At 41.5% G+C, this 12130-nt stretch overlaps 1 protein-coding gene and 1 long non-coding RNA gene across 7 annotated transcripts in view; one reads left to right on the forward strand and one right to left on the reverse strand.

The window, feature by feature from the left end:
- Positions 1-5407, forward strand: part of LOC127048058 (uncharacterized) — a 37601-nt gene extending 32194 nt beyond the window's left edge. Inside the window, exon 8 of the long non-coding RNA XR_007773531.1 lies at positions 5322-5407. This is a non-coding gene — a long non-coding RNA (uncharacterized LOC127048058). The remainder of the gene's footprint in view (positions 1-5321) is intronic.
- The window catches only part of LIFR (LIF receptor subunit alpha), an 88281-nt gene that overhangs the window by 32120 nt on the left and 44031 nt on the right, over positions 1-12130 (reverse strand). For 5 of the 6 annotated variants that reach the window (XM_050946882.1, XM_050946880.1, XM_050946879.1 and 2 more), the window contains 5 exons: positions 10353-10491; positions 7425-7576; positions 5289-5452; positions 803-977; positions 159-428 (listed from right to left, as the gene is read on the reverse strand). In XM_050946882.1, the coding sequence (XP_050802839.1) occupies positions 159-428; positions 803-977; positions 5289-5452; positions 7425-7576; positions 10353-10491 (900 nt within the window). The remainder of the gene's footprint in view (positions 1-158; positions 429-802; positions 978-5288; positions 5453-7424; positions 7577-10352; positions 10492-12130) is intronic. The other variant, XM_050946883.1, reaches the window with a different exon arrangement.

Consider the following 12130-nt stretch of genomic DNA (forward strand, 5'->3'; position numbering starts at 1 on the left):
AACCTATCCTTGGAAACCAGATAGGCCAAACTAAACCACTGTTTTAAAGCAAGAGGGCTGGAGCCATAATACCATTTAGTTTCCTTCTTATATTTTGATTTTCTCAAGGTGAATAAACCATAGTGAACCTCATTTCAGTAACAGTACAGTATACTTACATCCTACAAATAATACTGTTCCCTCCAGATCATCTGGCACCAGCGAGCACAATATATTTGTCCCACTAGGAATTGAAGCACTGACATTCTGCACTTTGATTGCACTGCTCCACTTGCTGAGGCGAAGGAGTGGATAACTTTCTGATCCATAGTTCATGAATTTTACACTTTTCCCTTCATTGTATAAACAACAAAATGTCACATTTGAGCCCACTAGTACCACTTTGTCTTGAGGAAAAACCATAGCGCTAATGGGCTTAGTATCTTTTTCTAGAAGGAAGAAAAATAATACATGATCAAATGATTCTTATAGCTCAGTAAAGTAAGATTACTTTCTTATATATGCAGCTGGTCAGTGCTAATTCAAACTAGGAGCACTCAGGCTATTCTGTTTTGCATAAAACCCCTCTTGTAAAATGTACAGAAATCTATTTTTAACAAGTTTCACTCACTCAAAACATTTGTTACTGCACATTACACATCTTTACATATTTACTAGAAATTGAAACAGTCCCACAAAATCTACAATGGTCTGTCAATCCTCAGAATTAAAAGGTAATATTATTCATTCAATGTTTATTTTGAATTCGGCACAGTTTTAAAAGTAGCTAAATTCAGTGCAACATGCAAGAAAATAAACATACCAGGAACTGTTCTAACTGGGCTCCATTCACTCCATTCCTTCCTACCAGTAAAATACAGCTCATTAATGTAACATCTGATTTTCACATAGTATGAAGTACACTCCAAAGGTATGTCAGATGTCCAATTCCAAAAAAGAATAGAGTCTTTGCCTGTCAATTTTGAATCATAATTAATCTAAAAAGAAAAACAAATAAAGCTTTTTCAAAAAGACAGGCATTACAACCTAAGTTAGTATTAGAAAATGGGTTTTTCCACCTGTGAAAATTTTGCCCCCAACTCCTCCCCCCCATAATAATGAAAAAAATCATACTTGCTGAAGTTTTCCAAGGAAATTTCAATTTTCTTGGCAAAAGTTTCAACTAAAAAATGCCAAATAGGAAATGCTGGAATAGTCCCTCATGCCCTACTCTTCTCTACCTGGACCAATATCCCATGTACCAAGACTCCCTTTGTGCTATGCTGCCACAGTGCCTCATCGGAGATGCTGCCCATCTAGGGAACTCAACCCACAGAGAATAATAGTGTCAAGAGACACTGTGATGGCATTTCTGAATGCAGAGTTTTCAGGTTTTGGCCAAAACCAAAAGCACTTTGGTTTTCAAGGGTTTATTTAATGAAAAGTTGAAGTCTTTCATAGGAAGCAGACACTTTATGAAACACTTCATTTAGCCCCAACTCCTCCCCAATTTTCCACTGAAAAGCAGTTTTAACAGAAAAATTTCAACCAGTCCTATTAGTTAATCACCTAAGATTTGTAGAGAGAACTAACAGGTAAGCAGACATAGTCTTTCAATGCTGTTTATTGTAATGTAAAATTGTATTCCAATGCTGGCCACAATTTTGACCAGCCTGCATTGATTTGCCAGCTCTACTAGAAACTGTTTTCAAACGTGTTTTTTTTTTTTTGTTTTTAAAGCATGAGTAGAAAGCAGCCATCCCAACCTGGACCCTTATCAAGGCCCTATCCTACCCCAAGACTGGAAAACATGTTGGCATCACAGGAAACATATTAAACCCAGATCTTGATAGAATAGTGCTAAGTTAATAGCTAATTACAGCAGTCAACTAAATTCTTCTCCTTTGGGCTTCTAAATACTGACAAACTACACTATTAATTGTGCTGAAAATGTAATTAAATTTTACATATAACAATATCTCTGTACAACACACAGACATTTTAAAAGTTAATTAATTATGGCGTAGGATTCAGTATGAAGCTGGAAAATGAATGCATTTTAAAACATGCAGTTTACTACTAGAAAAACAACTTAAATTTACTGTTCCTGGTTCAGTTCCAGCTTAGGCAATTAATTCAACCCCTGCATCCATTCAACTCTGTAAGATATCCTTTATTTCCTGTCCAAAATTGTTGGGTGGTTTTGCTGTGCACAACTAACAACGGCTATGTTCCAGCCAAGCGGTGACTACATTTTAATGATGGATGGATACACACACACACTGCAAGGTGCTCTGTAAATGTTAAAAACTGTTATCTAGAGTATTCAGATATAAAAAGTTTCATCACAAACATTTTAGCTCTGTACATTTTTTAGATATTCATTCTAGAACAAGCTGTTTCTGTTTTGTGGGCATCTACTCTGCCTTCATAGAGCCTGTAGCACATAACACAAAGTGGACACAAAAGTAATACAGGAAGTGTTGTTATTAAGCATTGTTTTCTTTTAGAGGGAATTGACACTGTTTAAAATGTGCAATATTGCATTAGGTTTACTGTCGTCTTCCTACGTCAACAAACTGACTAAAGTTTTTCTAACTTCACTTTTCCAACTTCACTGACGGATGAAATATAAATCTGTGATCAATATATTATTACTTAATTACCTTTTTTAAAGCCTTGAATTGGCTGTAATTCCTTCACCCCCACAGTACCCCCAGCTCACTTGTCTTCTAATACTGAAACAAAGACTCATTTGCAATCACTGATAGTGAAGAGTTCTTGTATGAAAAACCACAAGAAAGTTGGTGTTTATCTTTATTTGTTAGAATAAAACACCTGCTTTACTGTCTCACAGCCTTTAAGGCCAGAAGGGACCATTGTGATCATCTAGTCTGACCTTTTGTACATCGTAGGCCACAGAACCTTACCCATCTACTCCTGTAACAGACACACAACCTCCGGCTGAGTTACTGAAGTCCTCAAATCATGATTTAAAGACTTCATGTCTTCCCTGAGCAAATAAAAAAATTATGCTGATGTCATCCCCTTATCATTGTCCTCCTCAGCCCTCTCCCTTTAGTTTTGTCACTCCCTTCACTATATAATATTTGGAATTAGGTTGTGAGCTCTTTAGGTGAATCCTGGTCCAACTGAAGGCAACGGCAAAACTCCCATCGACTTCAATAGCAGCCAGAATTTCACTCCATGTCATGTTATCTGAGATGTGAAGCACCTACCACACTTCTGGATTCTCTGAAAATAATATAAATGAAATTTAAAATCAGATCACTATGTGAATTCAACTGGTTTGGTTGTCTTAAAAGAGCAACTCATGATCCGAGTAAGTCCATGATTACACTCTACACTGACACACAAGAGGAGAATACAGGCAAGCATTTGACTCCTATTAATTACATCTAAAGAATCAAAATGTAGGACCAGATACTGCAAATACTTTCTACTCGTGCATACAGCATTGTTAAGAGCATGGGACTCCCTGTAGGACGACTACTCATGTGAACAAGAGTTTGCCACAAGAGGCCCTTATGCATTAGCCCAAACTAAATATCGTGCAAATGTTTTAACAGTTATAGCATTTAGATACAAAGGCCAGGAAGGTCCCCGACAGGAGATGGACCTGGTGGTGTAATATGCCTTTTCTTATCTGTAATTGCAATGATCATCTACATATCCTAGTGCACATATTTTCTCAATTATTAAACTTACAGAACAAAGTCACATGTGTTGACAAAAGTTTGAAGAACTACCATCCTCCAAACGTTTGTTTAGTTTATGACATTATACAATACATTTATAATACACACTATATTTACTGCATTAGCTGCCAATGAAAGTAATCAGCCATTTGAAAAACAGAAATCTTTCACAGAATACAATACAATATACTTAATACAGTTTTGAGGAACCTAGGAAATCGCACTGATGAAGAAAGCTCTTTATTACTCTGAAAGGAAAGTACAGGGGTTTTCACTTGATCTGAAATCTGCTTTTCGGAGACAACAAAAGGAGCACTAAAACTTGACTATTTAATAGCACTCTGAAGGAAGTCACCAACCAGGAACAGAAAACAATGAAAGATCAATTGCATAAGGAAAATGTACCTCTAAAGCAAAAACCCACAAAAAATAAGATCCACTGGGAAAATAACATCCATTGGGAGATTATACTTTTCTTTTTTAAAGTAACTCTTTCCCATAATGATGAACTAATTTCTTATGGGAACTTTCTAAAAACTCAAAGACTGCAATTGTCATTGTTATGATCCTACCACATTTTATATAAAATATTTTTAAAATGTAAAATTGAACTAAGCAGAATTTAAGTTTATGAGATGAAAACTTTACAGCATGTCATGTAATGTATTTCGTTTTGGCTTGTTCATAGAAAAATTTTACATTTATCTTTCAAAATAGACTGTCAAGCCATGCTCTCTGGGTTGCGGAGTAATGTAGGTCATCCTAAAGAAGATGTTAGGAAGAAAAGATTAATCCTGTAAATCAACAGTATGACTGGACAAACGGTTTGGGATGCAATCAGAACTGCCTGCTTTTGAGCCTGCTCAGTTGAACAAAATCTGGAGTTCAAGTTCAGTGGCTATTCTGATAAAATGAGAAAATCTCCCCTCCCAGTTGTCATCTCTAGTGACAAGAACCTTGAACTCATTCTACTAGCTACCCATCCCATCAGCACTGAGCAATCATAACCCATCGAGGTACTTAAAAAGCACTTCTCACCATGCTCTCTCACTGGTACGGACCTGGCAGGCTGACGTACTCAAAGTTATGCACCTTGGATTTAACTTGCATACCATCCCTGGGCCTAGACTGGGAGAGGGCTTGTCCATGCAGCCTCAGCTCCAGGAGGTGGGCGGCTTTGCAGTGCGGCAGAACCAAATAGGCAGGGGAGGAGGAAGGTGGAGCCATTAATGGGCATAAGATATCTGCACAAGTCTTATGATAACAGGGAAGGGAAACAGTAAAATTCACTTGGTTCTAAATGGCACTGGCACTGCACAAGTGAACAAAAACTGCTGAAGCTGCCAGTGCCATGTGGAGTAAGTGCAATATCCATGGCGTGCCTTTCTCCCTACCACTTTCCATTGTTTTAATGCTATGATGTACTCAAACAGTAACAAAAATAAATGAACAATAGGAGTCCATAAGATCTGTGTCCATGTTTTCCTGAACTCTCCTGCTTTTGTGACCCTCCAAAATGTGTGCATGTTGGGGAGAGGGGGGAAGAGAGGGTAATTGCATTTTCATAAAAAATCAAAAAAGAGGACTTACTAGTGTCACTGTCTCCATTGTTTCCTTATAAAGAATCTGAATCTGCCAGCTGGCATCTAATTCATGCTGGAAGACTGAGCCACTGTCGTTCCACTTCAGATATAATGTGTAAGTTGAAAAGTCAGCACTCAGATTAAGAATTTGCGGGGTGAGTGGAATAAGTGCTTGAAAAGAAACAAGGAGAAAAGCATACATTCAAAATCATTACCAGCAACAGCATTTACAGGTGTTTAATAGCTGCAGCTCTGAACTGGCCTACAGCCATAACAACATGAGGTTTGATCTAATTAATTAAGCTGGGTTGGGACTTGTCATTCCTCATGCAGGAAACTTCCCAAGAAAACACAGATCCTCTGAAGTTGTGTTGGTGACTCAGCAGGCAGCATTTCTCCCGCTACATTAGCTGTGCCAAGAGCTGCTCTCCTTCAAGCTGCTCTAACACTAACTTCTTTCCCACTATCAGAGGGGTAGCCGTGTTAGTCTGGATCTGTAAAAGCAGCAAAGAATCTTGTGGCACCTTATAGACTAACAGACGTTTTGGAGCATGAACTTTCGTGGGTGACATGCATCTGACGAAGTGGGTATTCACCCACGAAAGCTCATGCTCCAAAACGTCTGTTAGTCTATAAGATGCCACAAGATTCTTTGCTTCTTTCTCACTGCTATCAGCGAATGGCTAAGAAAATCTCTTCTTCATCCTAGCCCTTTACCTATTTTATCTATACAAATGAAACTGTAAGAGTCTCAGGATCAGCACTTGTCTAAATCATAAATGGTTGTGAATGCAAAGTAACAATGCTTCCGTGTTTGTTAGGAAGTCCTGTGCTCTTGCAGGGGATGTTCTTCACATGAGATAAAATAGAGGACCTTTTGTCACTCAGGTCTCATGGTGCTTTTTTGTGAAGTGTGACTATCCTGCACAATTCCAAGTTGAGAAAAATACATTCTAGTTCCTTCTTGCCCTCTGCTTTAACTAGAGCAGAGGTTCTCAAACTTCATTGCATCACGACCCCCTTTTGACAATAAAAATCATCACATGACCTCAGGAGGGGGGACCGAAGACTGAGCCAACCCAAGCCCCACGTGGCGGGGGGGGGGAGGAGGCAAAGCCTTCAACCCCAGTCAGGAGCCTGTAATCTGAGTCCCAACACCCAGAGCTAAAGCCCTCAGGTGTCATCCCCGGCGGTGGTGCTCAGGCTTCAGCTTCAGCCCCAGGTCCTAGCCCTAAGTCAGCACTGGCAACCCCATTAACATCGGGTCACAACCCACTTTGGAGTCCCGACCTACAGTTTGAGAACCACTGAACTAGAAGGTTTTTTCCTAGCTCCCAATCTAAAAATGGTTGTTTATAGTAGTCATTCCAGAGCCACAGTTCCAATGTGGGTACATTTCTAGGGTAGATGACAAGATTACATCTACATTCTGTCACTCCTATGAAATCCATTAGGAGGGAGGCAGCCCTGAAGCCAGTGCTGTGCAAGAGAAACAGCACTTTGTTCCAGGGTCTTATATCAGTAAGTTAGCTTCAGTCCTGTGGCTCTGCTCTCCAGCCACAAACCAACTCAGCTACTCCACTCCACAGCCAACCCAAACTGTTGGGCTTCCTCTCTTATTAAGTACCACACCTAGAACAGGTACAGCAAGGCAGAGCTAATTAAACAGGGTTGACCAGCCCCAGGCCTTACGGGACAGGCCACCCTGTTAGATTGTTTTGTTTTTGGTCCAAGCAGCTGTGAGAGAGACCAAGGAAGATATCATTTCCCTAAAATTTTGTGAAAGAGTGGAGATAAATGGTGTTCAAGCAGTGATGGTTCAAGGAAATATCTTGGAGGTGAGAATTACCACAGATTTTTTTTTTTTTAAATATAGTTCTCCTACCTCATCCCCAAACAAATTAGCCTGAGGGAATAAGTTGTTTTCTATTATGGCATCAAATACCATACTTGGCTACCAAAATACGCATTTAGCAAAAGTGCCTGTGCATGGTGGAGCACGGGCGTGTTCTGCATCTCAACAAGAGAAGCTCTTTATACAGGGAAATGCTGCCAAAGAAAACTATAAAATCACCGTATCCATTTACAGAATGTTATAGTTAAAGGCTCATATAAAGCCATTATAAATGAACTTGATACTTACAAACATTTTCCTCAGGCAATACAAATGTTTCAGTAGCTAAAGGAGTTCCAGAAGCATTTAGTGTGGTTATCTGTATGTTAGTGGAGCCCATTGCGACTGGAAGATCGGCCCTTTTTCCCTCAGTTTCAGTACACACTGGAGAGAAGGGCTCACTGAAACAATAACAAAGAAGAATTAGACAAAGTTCTACATGAATTAGGAAGTTAGAGAACTCTTTACTAAATTAAACATTGCAAACCTTTAAAGGTCCAATTTATTCTCAGAACAAAACTGTGAGAGATCAGAGTCAAATTTCAGAAGTAGTAAGATTTGGCTAAGCATCCCATGTTGTTTTAAGAAAGTCCTTTCTAGTGGCATAGCTTGTGCTAGTTGTCTAACACAGATGCACCGTTTGGATAGGTTCAGCATTTGGATACCAGGGTTGGGGAGGCAAAAGAAAAAGTTAAAAATTGTGACATTTTATTCAAAACACTATTCCAACCCCTTACTCGGCTCCAATCAGTGTTTTACCAAACACCACAAAATAGCTTTTATTTGCCTTGTGTTCTGGCTTTTTTTGTTTTTCTTACAACTTTTTGTGGTGGAGGATGTGGCTGCAGAAAGGATGTTCATCCCCATCAGGGGACAAAGCTGGTGCTTCCTTTTGGGGCTTAGCCTACAGGGGAATAAGGAGGTTAACTAAGAATGTAGGTGTGAGAGAGAGAGAGTGTAGAATGCCCAGCACAATGAGGTCCTGGTCTGTGACGGACTCCTCAAAGGCTATGGAGGTCATGGCAGTCACAGATTCCATGACTTTAACAGACTTCTGTGACTTCCAGGGCTTCAGGAGGTGGGACTATGCATGCGTCCCTGCCTTGCAACTGGAACTGGCTGGAACCAGGACCCTGGAGCCCCGACCTGGTGCAACTTCTGCTGGGAGCTGCAGCCCCATGGCATCCTGGCCTTGGTGGGGGCTGCAGCCAGGGCCATGTGCCCCAACCCCACAGCATCCTGGGCTTGTCAGAGGCTGTGCATCCTAACCCCGTGGCTTTTGCCAGGGGATGCAGCTGAGGTTGCGCCTCACTTGTGGCTTCCCAGAGCCATGCGCCCCCTACCCCGTCCCTGGCTGCAGCCAGCACACCTCTGTCCTGCAGCTGCGGTCAGCACACCCCTGTCCTGCAGCAGCGGCCAGCTCAGGAGCAGGGGTTGTGCGCCCCCCATGGCTGCACCCCACGCTGCGGTTGCTGAAGCTGGTGCTGTGTCCCCCACTATGGCAGGGGCTTTGGCCTGTCAGCCCTCCACCCCCATGCCATGAGACTCCATTCCTCTCCCCATGCCTAGCCCTGCCCCTCAGTTATTTTTAGTAAAGTCACGGATAGGTCATGGGTTCTGTGAATTTTTGTGTATTGCCCGTGACCTGTCCATGACTTTTACTAAAAATGACCATGATAAAATCTTAGCCTTACACATAATTAATGATAGACTCAACGGATAGATCGGATGTGGCTTGAGTTCTCACTCTCCTTATCATTTCATATGTAATTGGAGAGGAGAAAGAGCTTGGAAAGTGCCCAGATCTTCCTCTCAGGGCTGGGGGGTGGGGAAAAGGAAAAAGTCACAACAATGTCCAACTACCTGCCAATTAACTATTCCTCACTTAAATGGGACCCTGGCGCTTTCCCCTTTTGAAGTGGTTTGAATAAGAGGACTTGGGGAGGTTTTTGGACTTGCCCTCACAGACCCTGATTGATAAGTCTAATATACCCTATTGAATCTCAAGTGCTGAAGAGAACTAATCCTGTGCAGAGACATTTCCAAAAGGATCTTGGCCACTGAGAGTATGTGGAAAGCATCAGGTAAAGGTCTGGTGGATGGGATTAGCTGTGGCTGAGCTCCCGTTCAGTGGCTCCCAAGAATGTCTCCTCACCTTATTGCTTTCCGTGCCACTTGCCTACTCCACCATGCTAAGGGAAGGGGGAATAAACAGAGTCAGCAGCTCACTAGGTGATCTTGTTCAGGATGCAGAGCCTCAGAAAATTTGTTCCTCCAAACAAGATGGTTGTGAGGGGTTTCACTTCACTACTAACACACACAGGTACTCTTTACAAACTGGGATGGCAATTGAAAATGCAGACACACTAAATTGCCACTCTCTGCACCACTGGAGGCAGAGAACCTGGTGTGTAAGGTGGGGAAGGGGTGCAGCCAAGCTCTGCAGCTGGATGAACAAGTGTGAGCTGTCTTCACTATTCACAAATATCAGAACCGAGGAAGAAATCAGGATCCAGAAAAGACTTAGAACCTCATGCCTAGTGCAGGATACAAAAAACTGGCAGATTTTCATCCTGGTGAGTTACACATGGAATGCACGAAAGTTCTAGAGATGTGCCTGAAAATATTAAACTTTTTTAATGTACCTTAAAATTCTAAACTATATTCCATTTCAAATAGGCTATGTCAATTTTGTTTTCTACTCCAAAACAATTTATCTTCAAAAGGATTTAGGGATTTTATTTAGATGTAATCTAAGTTTCCTAAAGGCATTTTCATGTCTGAATCTTAACACTTAAGGTCCCTGGTATTTCAGCACAGAACACATTTCAACCATTTCCTCTTGGACTGAACCAAACTATGAAGATATCTTTTGAGAACTGAAAACAAGGGCCATATGGACACTGAAAATTCAGAAGTAGGAGTGAGAAATCCCAGCCCAATGTGAGGGGGTAGCAGGGTGTTCTGGCAGGGGAATCTTGGGAATCCAGAGGCCCTTTGGTGGGAAACTTAAAATTGCCCAATTTAGAACTGAAAACATTCAGAGCAGAAGACACCATCTAGATATAACTGACTGGTGAACAGATATACTCTGAGAAAAACAGGATGTTACAAATTTCATGAATATGGATTGAACAACAATGATACACACATAATTTGATAAGAAGAAACAATTACCTGTTTGTATAACAAATCTTATAGGTCAGTCCAAGGTTTGCACTGGAGGTGGAATCCCAGGAACAGATCATTCTGTTTAAGTCATGTGTGATACATTTCAAATTCCCTGGTGCTTCTGGAAAACCTGACATTGCAACATCTACATAGTTACAGTGTAACAATTTAATACTCTCAGACTGATGCTCAATCAGATACACACATCCTACAGATTACCTCAGGTTCATTTACAATACTTTAAAACTTCCATTACATAGTTGCAGGCCAAGATTTTCAAATGTGACCAACGATTTTGGGTGCACTATCTGAAACATCTTAAAAAGTACTCATCTTTGGAGGGTGGATTCTCAACATTTTCTGAAAAATACAGCTCCTCTAAGGTGTCTCAAGTTGGGTGCCCAAAAACTGAGGTGACTTTGTGTTTTGAAAATCTTGGCCACTGACTGGTTCTGTATATTAGAGTCAATAGTATTACACTAAAGGAATAAGAGTATCAGAATCTGGCCCCGTGTTATGAGAAGACTCCTCCTGGTTGGGTCCACACTATAGCCTCCATGAAGGGAGGTACACAGAAGATTCCTGCATCCAGAGACATAAACCTGTTAGTACTCCTTTTCACACACAAAGGTGAGGAGTTTGTTTTTGTTTAGTTAGCACCTGGGTCAATTAAATTCCTATTGTACCAAAAAAGGACCCAATCTTAAGAGGTGCTGAGTAATATTAATTCCCCTCCATGCCTGAGGGGTGTCAATGAGAGCAGAGATTGTTCAGCGTCTTGCAGGATCAGGTCCTAAGTGGTTCTCCCTCAGCATTTTGATTTGACAAGTGAATTCTGCTTGGGAACCCTTACAAAAGTTGTGTATATCAGATACGCTTGCTTTGAAACAAAGTTTTAAACCCCCAACTTTCTTGTGATATGTGCAGTGCAGCCTATTCAGCTTTGACAAGGACAATTCAGCTGCTGCAATTCTCATGAACTGAACTTGTTTGGTTTCTTGAGTTTTCAGTAACCCAAATACGTCAAATGTACTTACACAAGTTTTGGGCAGGGAGACTTGGGAGGAACAGGAACAGAATCTTCTTTACTACATTAAAGCTGAATATAGAATACTTAAACAGCTGGGCCAGGGATTCTATTAAAGCCTATGGGTGTAGCTGCGGTCTTCTACAATAGATCCCATCCCACATGAGCAGGGTTTGGGCCCATGGAGTTGCACCTTGCATATATCCAGTGTCCAAACCTCCAAACTCCACTGGTCAACTTACAATACTCTCCTCTACAGTCCAGCCTAGACAACACTGCTCTATGATGTGTGGAGCTGTGGAACCTCCATGTGCAGGCTCTATGCACAGGAGAACTGCAGTGGGCCAGAGTCTCTGTTGCCCTGCACACTGTGGAATCATTTACACCAGTGAATTTAAATGGCCACCATTGTCGGGTAGGAGCACCCAACTTTGCAATGGTGTTAGAGGCTACACAAGATGCAGAAGATTGGAGCATTAGAGCAAGCATTTCTACTTTTAAGATCTTTCATGCCTACAAGGGCAACATTATTTGACCCTAAGTACTGTGAGGGAACATAACCCCCCGTCCCCGGCCCCCCCGTCTCGTTAGATAAGCATGGCCATTCTTTATAGTTAGAGCTTTGCAATTGTTTTGTTTTGTTTTTTTACAGACTCCTGTGTGCGGGCAGGACCGGCGCTAGGGGTTTGAGTGCCCTAGGCGGACGGCAATTTCGCCGCCCCGCGGTCCGGTGGAGCCGCCGCAGTGGTGCCTGCAG

Source organism: Gopherus flavomarginatus, chromosome 3 (genome assembly GCF_025201925.1).
Source record: "Gopherus flavomarginatus isolate rGopFla2 chromosome 3, rGopFla2.mat.asm, whole genome shotgun sequence".
Classification (NCBI taxonomy): Eukaryota; Metazoa; Chordata; order Testudines; family Testudinidae; genus Gopherus; species Gopherus flavomarginatus.